Genomic DNA, 18,037 nt, shown 5'->3' with positions numbered 1-18,037 from the left:
CAATAGTGGGTACGAGCCACTTTTGGAGGCAAACGAACAAACAAACAAGCAGACAAACAACACTCTTCCTTTGACTAAACGTCAGAAAGGAGACGCTAAACACTTAACCAAAAGTGTATGCGAATCCCGCTGACATTACTTATGACCATCTGGTGCTCAGAATACTGTAAATAATTCCTGTACATAAACCAGTTTATGTACTGTAATAAATATCATGACAGAAAAGAAAGGCAAGAGGGGCTGAAAGTCATTCTGAAGAGTTTGTTCAAGCGCAATCCTCATTTTGTGCACTGTTTGGTGCCTACTTGCTGCGATGGCGCAACTCTTGATATATTTCTACTCATTGGGATGCACAGCCTGTGAAAGACACGCATGTTGGTTGAAAATAACGAGCCTATAGTTTCAGTAGCACTTCATTTCATTCAAATTTTCGTCCTACCGAAAGATTTATGCGAACAAATTTGGCTTTGATCCAGATTGGTATTCTGTATTGGTAAGGAGCTTACCATTAGAGTGCGTAAGATCTTTACCGCCATTTCAGTGCATATTGTAAAGTTCGACTGTGATCTGAACAGCAGGTTTAAATGATGCGTAGGAGCGTTATAGTGCTCTGTGTACGTGTCTGCGTCACCATGCAAGTGAAAGAGACACTATAGTCCGTTTATCTGTGTATTTTTCCCGCAGGAGTCATTTACGCCTGAAATAAATAACATGAAAATAAAAATAAAAGGAGAGTGGCTAAGAGGTAGAGTCCTGGACTCCAAACTTGTTAATGGTAAGTACGAACCGTAGGGGGAAATTTTTCTTAGTAATTTCTGGGCATATATTTTCTGATTACAGCGACAGACTGTGGCAGACATCATGACGACTATAGGGTTAGACCTTAAGAGCTATCGCTGTGAAATGGCTGCGCTCTTCGAGTGACACGTATGGTTTTCCAACTTCTGTGACGTTATAATGACATTAAAAAGAAAAACGTTTTTTTTTTACTTTACATTACAATGCAAGCTTAATATTTCATGTTTTATACATGTTTGTTACACATGTTTGGTATACAACATGAGCTGTAATTACTTTTCTGCAATTTTAAATAAAGTCGTTTTTGCCGTGACAGCAGGCTAGCTAAGCAGGAAAAGCTGCAAAAACCAAAAAGTAGTGGCGACACTCTCTTGAAATTTCCTTACCAGCTGGCAGTAGCGTCATGGAGTTTTACGACATTTGCTAGGCCCTGGTTGTTGGAGAAGTATGGGAGAGGCCTTTGCCCTGCAGTTGGCGTAACCAGGCTGATGATGATGATGATGATGATGATGATGATGTTAAATTTTTATCGGTAAAGGTCAACTGCCCTAGCTGTATCCTAAAAGAATAAAAGATTTAACAAATTGAGTTTCAATGAATTTAGAGCGCAGCTCTTATAGGCTCCTGTTCCTGCGATGAACGTCGGCGTCAGCGACCCTCAGCGTAACCCAGCGAACGAGAGAGCGAAGCATGAAATAGCGAACGCGGAGCGCCGCGGGGGGTGGAAGACGGCGATAGCGAAAAGCACGCGAGAATGAAAGTGGAGGAGGAGGCTATATTGAGAGCATGAGGCGTAAATCGGAGGAGGAGTGCATAGTAAAAGGATGAGGAGGAAAGCAGTGTGCCGCGCGAGTCTACGAGGTGGCGCCATAGTAGCGTGCGCCGTGGTGCGCTGGTGACGTCATTAAGGCTTGTGGCATGATCTGCTGTAGTATGCATAGCATGACCTTCCAGGCTTGCATCAAACTGCAGGAATTATCCTAAATGCTAAAACTCCAGTTGTAAACTAACAACACAGACGTGCAGACATGCAACTCCGCTCCCCCCCACGCACACGCACACGCACGCACACACACACGCACGCACACACAAACACACACACACACACACACACACACACACACACACACACATACACGCGCGCGCGCGCGCGCACACACGCACACGCACACGCACATACACACACACACAATGTCAAAGAGGGAGAAACTGCCCCCACATAAAGGTCACCTGTTATTGAAGAGGTCGGTCACACGGTACCCAAGCGGGTGGTCAAGTTCCAAAGTCTTGAGCTGCGTGACGTGCTTTCGAGTGTTTCCCCCTTTGTTTCTGTTGAAGAAGACCAGCGCGTACGAGTAGACAGACTCGCCCACCACGGGGGTCACCGGACGGATCCACGTCTCCACTCCGTCTTTCTGTTTGGAAGAAAAGTGGAAATAAAATGAGAACTGAAAACGAAAAGGGTGCTCAACTACCGAGCCGCAGCTCCGAAATGCCAGATACCGCCAATTGAGGATGTGGTTAATCCTGTGTGCGGACGCCTGGTTAATCGATGAGCTTGCCAAGAAGTGAGCTGGCCAACGAAGCCAAGGAAAGCATAGAGGGAATTGTTTGTAGATCTTGATTGAATCGTTCGGTAAGCACCGACTATTCGCACTCACTGAATAGCGTAATAACACGTTGCGTTATCTTGTACGACTAAATGTAACCTACATGCTTCGCTTCTTAGATCAAATAAAACACTGTCCGCACTCGACTTGCAGCAACGGTGCACGCCACGGCGGAGGAATCGTGTGATGTCCGCTACTCCTTTCCTCTTAGGCAAACAGCACTTATAAAAAAAAATGATGTGCTAAGAGGAATAAACGAGAAAAAAAAGACAGAGACAGTACGTACTGCGTCATTCCTTGCCAAATTTTCTACACGTGTAGCTCAACTATCTCAGATTTTCTTCTAAAAAAATCCGCGCTGTCTACGGTCTGGCATCTTGCTCGAAATATTTTTGCTAAAGAAAGAATCAAATAAAAGAAATAGGCAGCGGAGACCGGCTGAAGCAAGCTTTGGACACGTCACCACGTGATCAAACACGGGGGAACCCTGGGAGTGTGGTTAAAAGCGTCCGTGTCCAACTTGTGTATTGAAATGGTCCTTGGGACACGAAATCAAAACACTAAATCAGCTTAGACGGATAAAGCGTTCCTTTAAAACTCTGTTGCCGTTAATTTTGAAATAATAGGTTGATTAATACAAGAGAAAATAAAGGCCAAAATTTCAATTTTTGAATTTCGCGCCAAACCACCAACGCCGCTACATCACTGTAACGTAACGAATGCCGAAGTACTTTTTGTATTAAGACCGCACTGGCTCAGCAAAAAGATCCCAAAACTCGCCATGTTCAATCTTTAGCTTATTTAGAACACAATATAGTCCACCTTTATCGCTCAAGGATTACGAAGGCCCTGAAAGACGCTGTCAAAATCAATGATGTTACAGCGATCTGGTGCGGAAATTTCTAGGAGGCGTCGCCACCCGTCTCTTTTGTTGCTGCGCTCTTTCTGGCTTACCAAGCGTCTTATCGTGGTAAGAATGATGTTTGTCGATATTGTAGAAGGGTAATTGACTGATACAGAATAACTCATCTTTTTTCTTTATTGTAGTATAACCAGTCTGGTCGGCTGTTGCTTAGCGTGTTCGTCGTGGTGACTCAGCGACTGTGACGTTCTGTCGCTAAGCATCAGGTCGCAGGTTTGATGCCGAACAGCAAAATAATCGTCGATGTACTGAATACCGTACTGCTTAAGAAGACAAGTTACTTTAAAATATATATTAGGTTGCGAAAACGCATTTTCAGATGGCACGCTAATTTTCTTGCGCGGTTGAACGCTAACCCTGCTTGAAAATTATTATTATTACTTTCAAAAACTGCCGCCTTGCGTAAGCAAGACATCGCAAGAGAGAGTACATAAGTCTCGAAAACAAAGAAAGATTAGCAAGCATATTTGGGCAACTGACTAACAAGTTTATCATCAAGCAATTCATGCAAGGACACCTCAAGTTTATTACAAAGTTCAATGGTGTGAGGGAAGAAGGCAAACCTAAAACACTCCATAGAAGGCTTAATGGGAACAAGGTTCAAAGGATGGTACGGGTTGCTGTGCAACTTGCGAAATGAGTGGGCATTCTAATGCGGGAGTGTTGATTAAATATTTTGTGCAGGAGAATGATGCGCTCGCGTTTACGCCTGATTGCTAGTGGGGGCAGTGATAGCTCCGCTGCATAAGAGGTAGGCGAGAAGAGGCGGTCACAGCGGCGAAAAATAAATCGAATTGCTTTCTTTTGCGCTGATTCAATTTTATGTACATGGCAGACATGGTGAGGGGACCAGACGGTGGACGCGTATGCGAGTGCTGGTCTTACCAAGCTTTTGTTGGCGGTCACTTTGCATTCTTTAGGCGCGATCTTAAGGGTTCGCTTTAAGTAACCTAGCTTTGGCTGTGCTTTACGCGAAAATAGTGTCTAAGTGCCTGTGCCATTTCAAGTTAGACATGAAAGTAACTCCTAAGTATTTATATTCATCTTACAGTTATAACCATACGTGAAGTTTAGAGGGTTTTCTTCTTTTTTTTTTTTGTAAATGTCGATATACTTTTCTTAAAATTATTAGCCATCTAGCATTTCCTACTCGAGTCACAGAAGAGTGAAAACGCTTCGTTTATTTCCTGTTCGTCAATTGGGTTAGAAACACTAGAATAAAGCACGCAAATATCGGCATATAATATTATTTTAACTGAAGAATCACCAATGACCTCAACAACATCATTAATATCAATAAGAAAAAGAGTGGCCCCAAGACCGAGCCTTGTGGGACCCCCGAAGTCACATTTATTGTGGCCGTCGGTGCATGATTAAAATCAACGTATTGAAACCTCGAACATAAATAATCAGTTAACCAGGCAAGGAGCTCATAATTTTTTATTGAATAATCCAAGTTTACAGAGGAGCTTACTGTAACATATCGTATGAAATGCTTTTGAGTAAACTACGAAGATTGCGCATATCTGCCCCTTTGAATTTAATGCTGAAGCAATGTCGTAGGTGAACTCGATTAGTTGCCATTCAATAGAAAAGCTTGACCGAAAGCCGTGTTTTGTTTGAGATAGAATGTTATGTTCGGCTAAGCACTCCGCAATATACACGTGAATTATATGCTCTAACAATTTACAGCAGGATGATATCGAGTATATTAGCCTGTGGTTGGTTATACATGCATTTTGCCATCTTTATGAATAAGAATGATTCGAAAATTTTTCCAGAGGAAAGGCAGAGTTGTTTCCAATGACCGCTTAAAGATTACTGTTAAGTATGGCGAGCTCCACTCCGAATATCGTTTTAAAAATATATTTAAAGTACCATCTTGCCCTTCACTCTTTGTTGCGTCTAAATTAAGCAATAGGCTGTGTACACAGGTCGCGACTATATCTGCGGTTGGGAAGGGGGCTAGTATTGCTGTGGTATTAAAAGGGGGAGGGGGAAGTGGTTCCGTCGTCCAAAGTGAAGACGGCATCGCTAAAGGCCTAAAGGCCTGAGAAATGGCCGAAGGATCACAGCAGGATACTTCATTGAGAATGAATGAAGAAGGGTACTGATCATGAGAATCGACTGCTTTCCAAAACTTGGCTGGCTTTTTTTCACGAAAATTACCAGAGCATTGTTGAAGTAAAAGTGTTTCGCTTCGGCGAATTCAGCATTTAGTGAAGCTTTTCGGGACGCGAGTAGGCAGGTCTCGTTGGGAGAAGGAAAGCTACGGCGTTTCCGGAGCCTTTTAATGCAACGATTGACCTGAATCATTTCTCGCGTGCACCAAGGTTTTCGACCGTTGCACCTTATAGAACTGTAGAAGACGTAGTGATGTGTGCAATGTTTTACTGTGCTACAAGATATCGCCAGCAGTCTGTCTACATCGCGAGAAATACTACATGATAAGAGGTAGTCAAACAATGAAGCGACCATGTCAGTAATAGAGTTGTCCGCGCGGGAGAAATCAAGAGCATTTCTGTATGATGACTGCTCTGGTGCGCGTGCGAAAGTTAAGCGCAATCAAAGCAGCTTTCTGGTCTGACAGTCCTTCGACAACACTGCAGCTATAAACATATTGTGCTAGTTGTGCGTCTATGAATATGAGGTCCAGGATAGAAGATTCGCGGATGGGCGTGTGCACGGTTTGAGTTATATAAAAAAAGTTAACCACGACTGACCAATAAAATAACACTCAATTGATAACCGAGCATGTAGTCAATTTCTAAAAAGCAGGGGAACCTTCGATTCCGGGATTTCACGTGGAGCGTTAGAACTAGAACCTGGCGCGGGTGGTGAACATGATTTATGAGGGTACGCCATGCTTACACAATAACCACATTGTACAGTCGCAACAAACAACAGCTCGAGCATAACTATAGGCCTTATAGTACGTGTAGGAATCTAAAAACATTTTACAGAGGGCAGGAGATGAATTGAAGTGACACTTAGGGGCGCTGACACGAGCGATAACACTGAAGCGATTATTTGATGCATTTTGCTAACTTCCTTGTGCATATACCTTGAGGCAAGTCCACCGAATAAAAATAAATAAATTATGAACTTGCATTGATACTATATGCACAAAGAAGTTAGCAAAATGCATCAAATAATCGCTTCAGTGTTATCGCTCGTGTCAGCGCCCCTAAGTGTCACTTCAATTCATCTCCTGCCCTCTGTAAAAAGTTTTGAGATTCCTACGTGTACTATAAGGCCTATAGTTATGCTCGAGCTGTTGTTTGTTGCGACTGTAAAATATGACACACATTAGCTTATAAAAAATAACATAGTTACGAAAGCTTTCAAATTTCGACTAAGAGCGATCGCTGCTGACTACGATGTACAATATATGGTACAGTACCATTAGAATAGCAGCAATCAGAACGAACGAAAATTTCGCCATATCAAAAAGAAGCAGTTGATTTTTTTTAATCAAAAGTGATAATCCCTTCGATAAATAAACGTGCAGTAGAACTTTACCGAACAATTCAGGGGCGAACGAAATATTTACATATTTAAATCATCATATTTTATATTTGCAATATTAACATATCTACGAGTGGAGAAGCATGTGACGACATCAAAATTCCGCACAGAGAACTAAGCAGAATGCGCTATATTTGAATGCACGGGAACTGCGACCCGTTTTCCGTCACATGGCGTCAGATTAGCCCACGTAGAACGGGGGTTAATGTGAGTGGTGGACCTCATGGTTTTATTTTATTGTTTTGAATCAACTGTTGAAACAAGCCTGGTGTGCCAATCTTAAGCAGTCAACTATGGTGTTCTTGAGATAATTTAGCCCTTTCGACATTTCACTTTTTATTCTGGAAAGCTTCGCTTACAGAGATAGCTATAGTCGGATACAAATTTAAAAAAAAGGGGGCGTTTACTCCTCCGAGGCGGAGACACACGAGCATCCACCAATGGGCGCGCACTCCGGACTAACGTCATGAGCCGGACGGCCGGTGACTCCGCCAACGGAGAAGATGGCCGCCCGCGCTTCGAACTGGGCGAGGTCGCGTCAGCTGTGTGCTTCAGCCCCTCGTCAGAGTGAATTCCAGAACTGTTTGTGATGGTCTATCATGCCGGACATGTTACTGCGGGCTTACGATGCGGCATTTGTGCCGCGTGCATTTATTCTGAGCCGTGATCTGGCGAAGAAACATTGCAGCGAGCATCGCTGGCGCTGCGCTACGCTTTGCCTGAAAACAGGATCCCGCGGCGACCACTGCGAACACACATCCTGCGTGTTTGTTCCACGTTGTTTTATTTCGCTCCCGAGTGAAGTTACGACGAGAAAAGTTTTCCAAAGACTGGTGCCTACTGTTAGTGGCGGGTGTGTTCGTGTACTGTGTCGCTGCGTTTTTCGTCGGACGGCGTGAACTGATGGGGCAAAACCATTCTCAGGAGAAATCAGAAAAGAGTGCGCGCATGAAACAAACCTACGAGTGTCTCAACAGAAAATATTTGCAGAAGAAGCCTTCAACGCAAAGATTTGTCGCCGTCAACTTAGCGTGAACGAGCATTGTCAGCAGTGAGATAGCCGAGCGTCTAGCGACGGGGTTCGAGCGTTGTGTAGCACCGTCGATTGATTGCTGTCCACTAGTGCTCACTGCACGCGCAAGCTGTAGAATGCGTGCTGTGAAATTTGAAAACACAAAACCAAAAAATATACAGTTTATGCGATTTAAAACCAAGAATATTTATTTAAAACAATGAATGAAGCATTTTTGTACCTTCCTGCCTCGACCGTATTCTCGCCCCAGGTTTGTAATAGTTGCGATAAATGCATTGTTTTATATAAGTACTTTTTCAATAGCAACTGATTCATTTTAAGCTTGGAAAACGAGTAGTAGATACACTGTGTACATGTGAACAAGCGCGGGAGCCTTGCAGAGCTGCTCTTTCTACTTTTGTCGCTTGCAATGAAGCTAAAGAGCAGACGACGGGCAGCGTTGTACAAGGCACGGGGTTATTTTTCACTCGCGATCCGACATGTGCTGTAGCACATGAGAGCTCTACTAAACCAGTCATGAAAATACAAAAGTCTTTATTTAAACCGAGAATTACGCGTTTCAGGAGCACGATTTTTTGACCGGGACTATTTTAGTCGCGGAGGCAATCGGCTGTCGCGCTTCGGTCATCTGGGCGGGGCCTCCCCTTTTTTCTAAAGTTGTATCCGACTATAGTGCCGGAAATTGACATCTGCCAGTGCGAAAATTGCTCTAAATTTGGGTAATATTCAAAGCCAAGCTATTTATAGAAATTGTTTCACTTCTCTTTGTATTCGTCCTTCAAGATGTCGTTTGACGGCAGTGTAATTACTTCTAATCAAAAGAAATCTGACACTATCCAAATCACAACTGAATAGATTTCGGAGCATTTGTAGTGCCTCTTTCCTGGCATCAAGGTCAGAAATCCCGGCCACGGCGGCCGCATTTCGATGGAGGCGAAATGCGAAAACACCCGTGTACTTATATTTAGGTGCACGTTAAGGAACCCTAGGTGGTCGAAATTTCCGGAGACCACTACGGCGTGCCTCATAATCATAAAGTGGTTTTGGCACGTAAAACCCTAAAAAAAATTTCCTTGCAAAATCGTCTGTGCAGATCACCGAGAATTCTTGCCGCTGATAGGGAAGGAAATGCCTAATCTTTGCACAGCAGTGGAAATGCCACCACTTACCTTTTTGCATCTACTTCTCGAAAAACTATAATTTTGTTCTGAACTCTTTTATGTATGTCCATGCACAGGTCATGAATGAGGCATTCCTCTCCTTGCAGCTTCACATTGATGATTCATGTCAGCTGTTCAGCCCAAGGAAAAGGCCGATATTCAGAGCCACTCGTAACTAGACGCTACTGGATCGCAGCGATCCTTCTGCACTAGGAATTGTTTATTTTTTCCCTAACGTTAAATAAAGGCGAAAAAATATTCCGCCGATCAGTAATCGAACTGCCGTGTGGTACGTCCAAGGAGGTTTTAACTTTTTTGTATACCTGACTGGGTACGTCACGTCTACGAACTCACGATTCCGACACCTTCAGAAACTTATGGAACTAGCCATCAATGAGCCCATGCGACATCGTAGCATTAGTAGCTCAAACAAGTTTCAGACATGCCCCACGTATTTCCCGAAGAGAGCCTGCTCAACGTGCAGCACAGTAACATTGGGTGCTAGAATTCGTGAACTTCGGCAGTCAGAATTTCTCCTAGATATCCTTTGTTAACTTCGTACATCATGTCTTCCCTCCCCCCCCCCCCCTTCATAGACTGTGACAGATTTCAGTTTACTCCAATACATTCTGTAAGCGGACATTCTAATTATTTGAAAATTTCCTCTCCTGTTGCCATACCATCATGCATGCTTTGGACTGAAACTTGCTGTATGTGGTAGACTTAAAATAATAGCTTTCTACTATACACAGCTATTCACATGCTTGTAGTTTCGCGGGAAATAAAATGGCAAAAGCTATCTGGATTAGTGCGCCTGGGCGAAATTCGGAAAGCTTCGGCGTGTCTTCTGACCGTCATGGCTGAGACGCTAATCGGAGCCAGACGCGCTCCTCACGCGACGGTCGTATGAGGCTCCTGATTCGTCGACGCTGCCTCATGCTAGGCGACGTCGTGGCGTAACATTGTAACTGCAGTGGAGAAACAGGTTTTGTGGTGAAACCCCGCTCTCTGTAGGAGGCGAAACGGGGGCTTTGTGAGGAAAAGCGGCCCCCTGCGACCGTAATCAGATTGACCACTGGTGGCCGCGGGCCGGTCGAAAGTCCTCCGCGGGCAGTAGTTTGAAGACCTCTGTGCTAGAGGTGAGAAAACATCTTGCTGAAGACTGCATAGAAAATCGCGCACTGTAACGTGAACCGGAAACTGTTGATAGCAGAAATTGCGCATACCTGTGAGCGAGGGCATTTAGTGATCCATTCAGGTACTGCTGACTAGACCATTAAATATTGTACAACCGAGAAGGCGTCACTAATGTCTCATTGAACGCTTAATTAAAGCGGGCGAAATGAGAAAAGGCGTTCGAAAGCTCACCGTCTGTACTTTCCGTCCCGATAATCCCAGCGGATCCTGGTTCACAGCAATGATGGCCTTGTTCTGCAAGATCTTCTTAAACTCGGAGCGCGTACGGCGCAGATCGTTGGACATCAGCAGAGGAGCGGCCATTATGGCCCAGAGCGCCATCTGGGCCTCGCTCTGGCCGTAGCTCAACCCGAAATTGCCAATGACCAACTGCGAGAGAAAGCACAAGGTTAAATCATCTCAAATCAAATCAAATCGAACCAAGTTTATTTTCATTCTGCCAAGATACAAAAAGAAGGACTGTGAAAAGAAGCACTTAAAAAAAACTTGGAGGACGCTTAAGCTTTGCCTTCAAGAGTGGAACGCGATAGCGTTATCGCACCCGGTTCGCGCCACCCACTCATTCGCTCGGCATGCTCTTGAGTCACACAAAGACGAAACGTGCGCCTGAGCAAGCGGAACGAACCAAAGAACTCGGAGGGAGAAACGATCTACGCGAGCCAAACATCGTGATCAGCACGGACAGCCGGGCCGCGACTCGCCATGAAGGCGGGCGCGATCACGGGGCTGACGCCTCGATGGGATCGTCCTCTATGTCGCTTGGGAGCACCACGCAGACGCATAACTCCTCGCTAGAGAGAGAGAGAGAGAGAGAGAAGGAGATTCTTGAAGATGGGAAGGAAAGGTTGGGGTGAAGTGCAGCGCAGTAACTGTCTCTCAGCAGAGGACACCTCAACCGGGCTGCACAGGGGGTAGGGAATGAAAGTAGGGGGAGAGAAAGAGCACCAGAAACAGCAGCACGCCGCGGAAATGTGATGGAGCTAAAGGCGGTCGGCGAGGCCGACAGCCTCGGCGAGTGTCAGGAGCGCACGTAGTAGTGTCCTGTGTCGTGAAGGGCAGCCCGAGGGGTGCAGGAGTTCAGTCACGGTGTCGCACGGCAGGCCGCGCCCACGGTAAACACGGGACCCCTCGCTAGCAGCATGACACAGATCACAGGGAACGCTTTCCCACCAGACACGCTACGGCACAGCGATCACGTCAGAGGCGTCCGCATCGGACATTGCACCTAGGAATCGCGCTGTGAGCGGAAAGACGACCCGCGTAGCATAAACACGAGGGTTCGAGTGACGCACGCTGGAAGTTGGAAGGGGAGAGAGCGAGAAAACTTATTAAACGCAAGGGTATTGGGGCATCCTCGCACCGGTCCCCACACGGCGCCAATGCACTCAAACGAGACGAAAGGGAGAAGAGGGCGAGTGGCGCGCCACCTGTCGGGGGAGCCGTACATTGCGAGGAGGGGGTCTTCTGTGTTAGCCCCAAGATGGCTCTGCGTGTGCGCCAAGCGTAGGGTGCCTCGATGCGCGCGCTCCCCTCCGCCGCCGTGAGAGGGCGCGCGCAACGAGGCACCTAAGCCAAGCGCAGAAGAAATGTAGCGGAAACGTACTTCGCTAGGCGTTTAACTGCGACTTCTGTAATTTACATGCTCGTAATCACCGATATACATCACAGTATAACTTTCTATGACACGTTTCTAAGGCAACACCGCATTCACTAGAGGCGCTTTTGTCCCACTTTGAATCATCGACGTCATGGCTGAGTGGTGGCGTCTCCGTCACACTCCGGAGACCCTGGTTCGATTCCCACCCAGCCCATCTTGCAGGTTGTCTTTATTTATGAATTGCCTTCCGCCATTTTTCGCTGACGGCCAACGCAGCCGACGCGGACGACACCGGCTTTTCTGCGACATGAGCTCCTTAACGCTTTCGTGTTGAAACGGCTTGACTAGTTCACAGCCCCGTAGAAGAATTTTGGAGTGGTAACAGCACTACGGTAAGCAAACATTCCACAAGCACAGAGAAGGCCGCTTGACAGCTCTATAGTTGAAGAAAAAAATGAAGACGGCTTAAAGCAACTGCCGTAGAGCAGTGTAACTTTGAAGAAGTGGCGCAATTCATGCATCAGTGAGTTTTGATTATTCACTTTTCAGCATAAAGTGCACTGCTTTGCAATCTTTGAGTTGATTTTTCTCAGTTTGCGCGTTTTGGTCAAATAAAATCAACAGAAGACTTTGATTTTCAAACTACTTTGCCGAAACATGATTTCTTAATTTTTATCAGGAATAAGTTAAGGCACTTTTTAAGTTTAAGTTTCTAAATTTCTTGTAACACAATGAAAATGTCAGATATCTTACAAATAATGAGAAAACAAAAGCAAACATGGTTTTAAATCACGGCGTTTTTACAGAAATTGCATGAAAAAGGAACAAGTGGTTGCCCCTATATTGCACCATGGACCACCCAGAAAGCATGTATTGAAGAAAAATGAGAGAGAGAGAGAGAGAGAGAGAGAGAGAGAAGGAAAGGCAGGGAGGTTAATCAGACTGAGTCCAGTTTGCTACCCTACACGTGGGGAGAGTAATGGGGAGTGAAAGAGAGAGAAAGTTAGGTGCAGGATGTCTATAGTCGGGCACTCAAGTCTGTTGCCTTCAGATAGCGAAAAAGCGCTCGAACTGCTTTCTGGGCTAATGAACTGTGAGGCCAGGCCCACAAGATCTTCGCTTCCGTAAATGACCTGTCATCCAGCCTATTCAAGGCACACTGGAGAGTCTGACGTTGATTATCGAAGCGAGAAAAATTATTAACTCTATAGCTTTCGAAATAATAATTTTCCTGTGTTGACACACTCGAATGCTCAACATGGTCATAGCTTTTTTTTTCTACGTCAGGGTGATGAGGTTTAAATGTTATTGTTGTTACAAGACGACAAGTCCTCCCACAAAGTTTCATTAAAATCAGTTATACGGTTTGAAAGCTGAGCCCTCTGCCTAGCATGGCCCATGATTAAACCACGCACCTCAAAATTTGCCTCCACATTACGCTTATCATGCCACCAATTTCCTGAAATATAAATTTCCTGAAGAATTTAGTTTTCCCCAAACAATGTTAAAACACGCTAATTACACGAATCACTTTCATTGCAAAACTACTTTTGTCAAGTTGCATTCGTGTGCAATGGTAAAAGGGTAGTGAGCGGGTGTTTTGCTCCTCAGAGGTGTTATTCAAACCTCGATACCATTTTGGTCTTTTCTTCCCGAAATTTCTATTGTAAAGAAGCCTGAAGGTAACAAATAAGTGGGAAGTTTGAAAACGCTACATTTCAAGCTAGCCTGGTAATTTCCCGATCGTGTATAAAAGTGAGTCTCCAAACAAGGCGGGATCGCCGAAATGGACTGTTAAAGTAGACGGCAACGCGAGTACCGCAGCACCCCTCTACACCAACCCGAGCGTCAGATTTATTGGTAAATTTTATCTGGGTCCATGCGGACACTATATGAGCACTCTGTCACGCTCAGATACTGACGTTATAGCATACGCAAGTTGGTCATCACCATATCCGGGTCATTCCAGCGTCCCGGTGCTGCTGCGCGGGCCAGGACGTCCTGTTTCTTGGCATAGTAGTCAATGACACCCTCCACGCTTCGCCAAATGTCGTTGATGTCGTAGTTGTACCTCCACATGTTACAGTGCTGGCCGATTAACGTGTAGTTTACCTAAAAAAAAAGAAAATGAGAAGCCCAAGGATGTAAAGAATGGCGGCGAAACCCGTAGCGGTGGCTTAGCGGCTACGGTGTTGCGCTGCTAAGCACGAGGTCGCGGGCTCAAGTCCCGGCCGCGGCGGCCGCATTTCAATGGGGCGAAATGCAAAAATGCACGCGTCCCGTGCATTGCGGGCCCGTGCATCCACTGGTGGTCAAAATTAATCCGGAGTCCCCCACTACAGCGTGCTTCATAATCAAATCATGGTTTTGACACGTAAAACCACACAATTCAATTCAAGGATGGCGGCGAAATGGGGTAGTTGGTTTTCCTTAGTGATTTGAGTATATCACTGTCATATATTCATATATCATATGCCATATATTATATCATATACGCAACGATAGAATATATGATTAGCTGTAAAGAAGGAAGCTTGGGCAGCTGCTAAAGGGAGACTGAAGAGAAAAAAATAATCTAAGCTGCCTTAGTAAACTACCCTTCCACAGTACCAGTAGAGCCACTCTGCACCGCGAGAAGACGCTTGGTGAGCCGGAAAAGGCGCAAGGACGGAAGGCGGACGCCGCCGCTGCCTTGAAGCTCTCGCACCAGAGCGCCGAGGCGTCATGCATTTTGACGCCGCCGGCTCGGGACTTGTTAAACTTTATCGGTAAAAATGAACTGCACTGGAGTCTGAAACCACCAAGCGCTGAAAATAGGCATTTGCAAAAACCTTTAGTGAACCAGAACGGCCGAAATGCGAAAACATAATTTGCGATCCGTGACGTCACACTCCCTGGGGTTTCGGCGCGAAATTCAAGATCATGCTTTGACTATCATTTTCTGTTATAATAGTCAGGGGAATGGGGGGAGGGGTCCTGTTACCTTGAACTCGAATAAAGTAGAGTTATTGAAGAATATTTATCGATCTAAACTGATTCAGCTTTCCTCTTTACCATCCTTTTAATATAAAGCTTTACGTCAAGCTATCTGACGTATATAGTCAGGAGCAAAAGTCTAGAAAAACACAAATTTTGTACTGCAGTTCTGCAACATTGAATTGTCTAAATGCACTACATATATTTGTTGTTAGCTTGAGTTTTAAACTATGGTTGCTAAAAGAGAATTCCACCATCTGAAACATTCACATTTAGATTTAGGTGCACGTTAAAGAACCCCAGGTGATCAAAATTTCCGGAGTCCTCCACTACGGCGTGACTCATAATCAGAAAGTGGTTTTGGCACGTAAAACCCCAAATATTATTATTATTAAACATTCACATTAGTAATAATCATGTGTGTAGTACGCGAATTTTCCTATTTTGGTACGTCTTCATTTAGAAAGCAAGATCTGTGCTTTTAGTGTTGCTCGAGGTACGGTTTTATAAAAAATTCGTTCGGAATGTTTTCTTTAAGTGTTTTACATGTGCTTTAGATCCCTTTATCACCTATTTTTCTACCTATAAGCAATAGCCCTATAATATCTGTAATAATACCTATAAGACAACCCAGTGTTAAGGAGGTTGATATGAGGCATAATGACACTCTGAGTTTACTAGGCAGGACGCCTAGAAAAAGAAATAATGTGCTGTCCATGGTCACCAGATTGGCTGAGCCACCTTGCTATGGCGGCACACGCAGCTGGGGCTAAACCTCGATTTCGGTATCACACAACATTCTGCGCTAAGAGTAGTGGCGTATCCACTGAGTCGCGGCGTCGGATGCAGGTCATGAATATACTCAGGAAAAGCCAAGCGCGAGTGCAACAATAACAAACGCCTGCAAACGATGCAGCGTATCACTGCTTGTCGTTAAGTCAGTTGGTCCACACTTCTTATACGGCGTACAAGACGCGAAACCATGCGAAGTAACAACCGCAGAGGAAAGAGTCTTTTTCCTGTCCGGTTGTCACTTCGCATGGCTTAGCGTCTTTTCCGCCATAAGGAGTGACGTAGCGCAAGTATCGACGCGCAGAGGCCAAGGTCAATTTACTGCGCGTAGAACGAAATTTACGTATAAAAAGTGATAGCGCTCCTCTTCCAGCTGACGACGAACATGAAAGTTGCGGGTCGCTTTGCCGCCGAAATTTGTTGCTCGCCTGTTGTCGTTACGTGCGCTGTGTCACGTTTCTACAAAGTCAAGAACGTCATGCCTTGTCATTCAACACAGCTATAATACCGAATAAAACTTCCGCTTGTTCTGCAAGCTTAGGTCCACCATGGTGGCTGAAGAATGCGCTCATCAGTGAAATATGTAGTGCATCTCTCGTCAAATTTCGCCACTTTGCCTTGCCGGCTCACGGAAGCTTCGCTTTCGCCGATTCCAGCACCCCGTGTGATATGCATAAATTATTTATCGCAGTTCCATGTGGGCGAACGTTCGCGCATTCTTTTATCTCGCGACCAGGCTCATGAGTTCCTCCACTTTGAAGCGACGGTGAACCGAATTGAACAGAAAATTTCTCGAGATAAACGGTGCCAAACTGCAATATCATTGTGAGGCACGACGTAGTGGGAGGCATCGTATTAGTTTAGACTATCGGTGATTCCTTAACACATACCTAAACCTAAACACACGAGCGTTCTTGCGTTTCGTTCTTTTCTGTTTTTGACATGAGATTGTGAGTTACCTGCTGAATGTAGTGCACTAATATTTGGCGCACATGGTCGCAAGAGCATGGTCTGCAGATCGGCAACGTTTTCTTACTATGTTTAAAAAGTGTTTCAGGGCCCCATTTAATTAAGGAATCTTCAAGGTATTCGCACCTAGAATGAGGACATCAAACACAGTGGTAAGCGGTGATCACAGAAGGTGAACTTACAGTAATATTACGGAAGTTTTGATAGGCAGGCCAACTGCACGAGTAGACCATCGGTCGTCCAGTCCTGTTGATAGCGTCGCCGAAATCTGCGTACACTGTGGGAGGGTGGAGATGGTACCACTATTCATGTCAATGCGTTGAGCAAATTTATGAGAGCAGGAAGTGGATTCAAAATGCAGAAATACTGCATTGCAGGGTACTGAAACCGGGTTATACAAGCCTACAATGCTTGGTGGCTTACTGGCTATGGCGTTGCTCTGCTAAGAAAGAGGTCACCCGTTCGACTACCGGCCGCGGCGGCCGCATTTTCATGCGGGCGAAACGCGAAAAAAAGTTGAGCCATTTCTTTCTGTGAAAATGGATTGCCAGTGAAGCTGTACTACATCACACAGAGTAATACAAGGGTACACGTAATAATTTTCATAATTTGGTAATGGCAGTGACGATAGCTTTGTGATTACTGTGATATTCACTGGTTAGCTTGGTTACAACCTTAGACAGATTCTTGGTCAAAGTTAAATCTATACCCGACCGTTGTTGAGTAGTTGAGTGACTTGGATTGGTGTGGTACTTCAAACCAAACTCTTCTAGCGCAAATTGAATGAACCATTTCTTGTGTGCTTTTGAAATGTCCATATTGAAGTCTCCAATCATCATAGGGGTAGTGTCATCACGGCTAACCCATGCAATGTGCGTGGTCACAAATTTTTCCATATCACAGTTGTGTGTGCCTGGAGATATACGCACAGTGGATATCACAATTCCGTCTTTGGTGTGTACGGAACAGACAACCCCACAGTGGGTATCCTTGTTCTTCTGCGAATGAGGGGTGTGTGACTGTACGTACATTTTGTCCTTTGCATATGTGGTTTCAACAAACGATTCCGGTATACCCATCGATTTGAACAAAGGCATCTTGATTTATTTATTTCACTTGTTATTATTATTTATTATTATTATTAGGGGCGAAATGCTTCTCGGGTCGGCCGGTATTGCACTATCTCCGGCATCGGCCCACGCTCTCGTTTTTTTATTGATGCCACACAAACACAAAAAATACATGGAACCGTAGCCATATGCAGCTTCGCTGTAAAACGCTCGTGTACCATGCATTGAATGTAGGTCAAAGAAACGTAGGTGGTAAAAGCTAATACGAAGTCCCCCACCACGATTTGCCTCATAATGAGATCATGGTTTAGGCACGTAAAACCCCAGAACTTCAACGCTAAAGCTGCATATCTCTACAATTCGTTCATGTCATAATTTTTTTTTA

General features: G+C 45.0%; 1 protein-coding gene across 1 annotated transcript in view; it reads right to left on the bottom strand.

Moving 5' to 3' along the window:
* LOC142578779 (alpha-N-acetylgalactosaminidase-like) overlaps nucleotides 1–18,037 on the bottom strand; it is a 37,567-nt gene that overhangs the window by 3,931 nt on the left and 15,599 nt on the right. The window contains exons 5-8 of the mRNA XM_075688345.1: nucleotides 16,765–16,859; nucleotides 13,796–13,957; nucleotides 10,420–10,617; nucleotides 2,029–2,213 (exon numbers count right to left, since the gene is read on the bottom strand). Of these exons, the coding sequence (XP_075544460.1) occupies nucleotides 2,029–2,213; nucleotides 10,420–10,617; nucleotides 13,796–13,957; nucleotides 16,765–16,859 (640 nt within the window). The remainder of the gene's footprint in view (nucleotides 1–2,028; nucleotides 2,214–10,419; nucleotides 10,618–13,795; nucleotides 13,958–16,764; nucleotides 16,860–18,037) is intronic.

Source organism: Dermacentor variabilis, chromosome 4 (assembly GCF_050947875.1).
Source record: "Dermacentor variabilis isolate Ectoservices chromosome 4, ASM5094787v1, whole genome shotgun sequence".
NCBI classification, from domain to species: domain Eukaryota; kingdom Metazoa; phylum Arthropoda; class Arachnida; order Ixodida; family Ixodidae; genus Dermacentor; species Dermacentor variabilis.
This window is presented reverse-complemented; position numbering and strand designations above follow the sequence as displayed.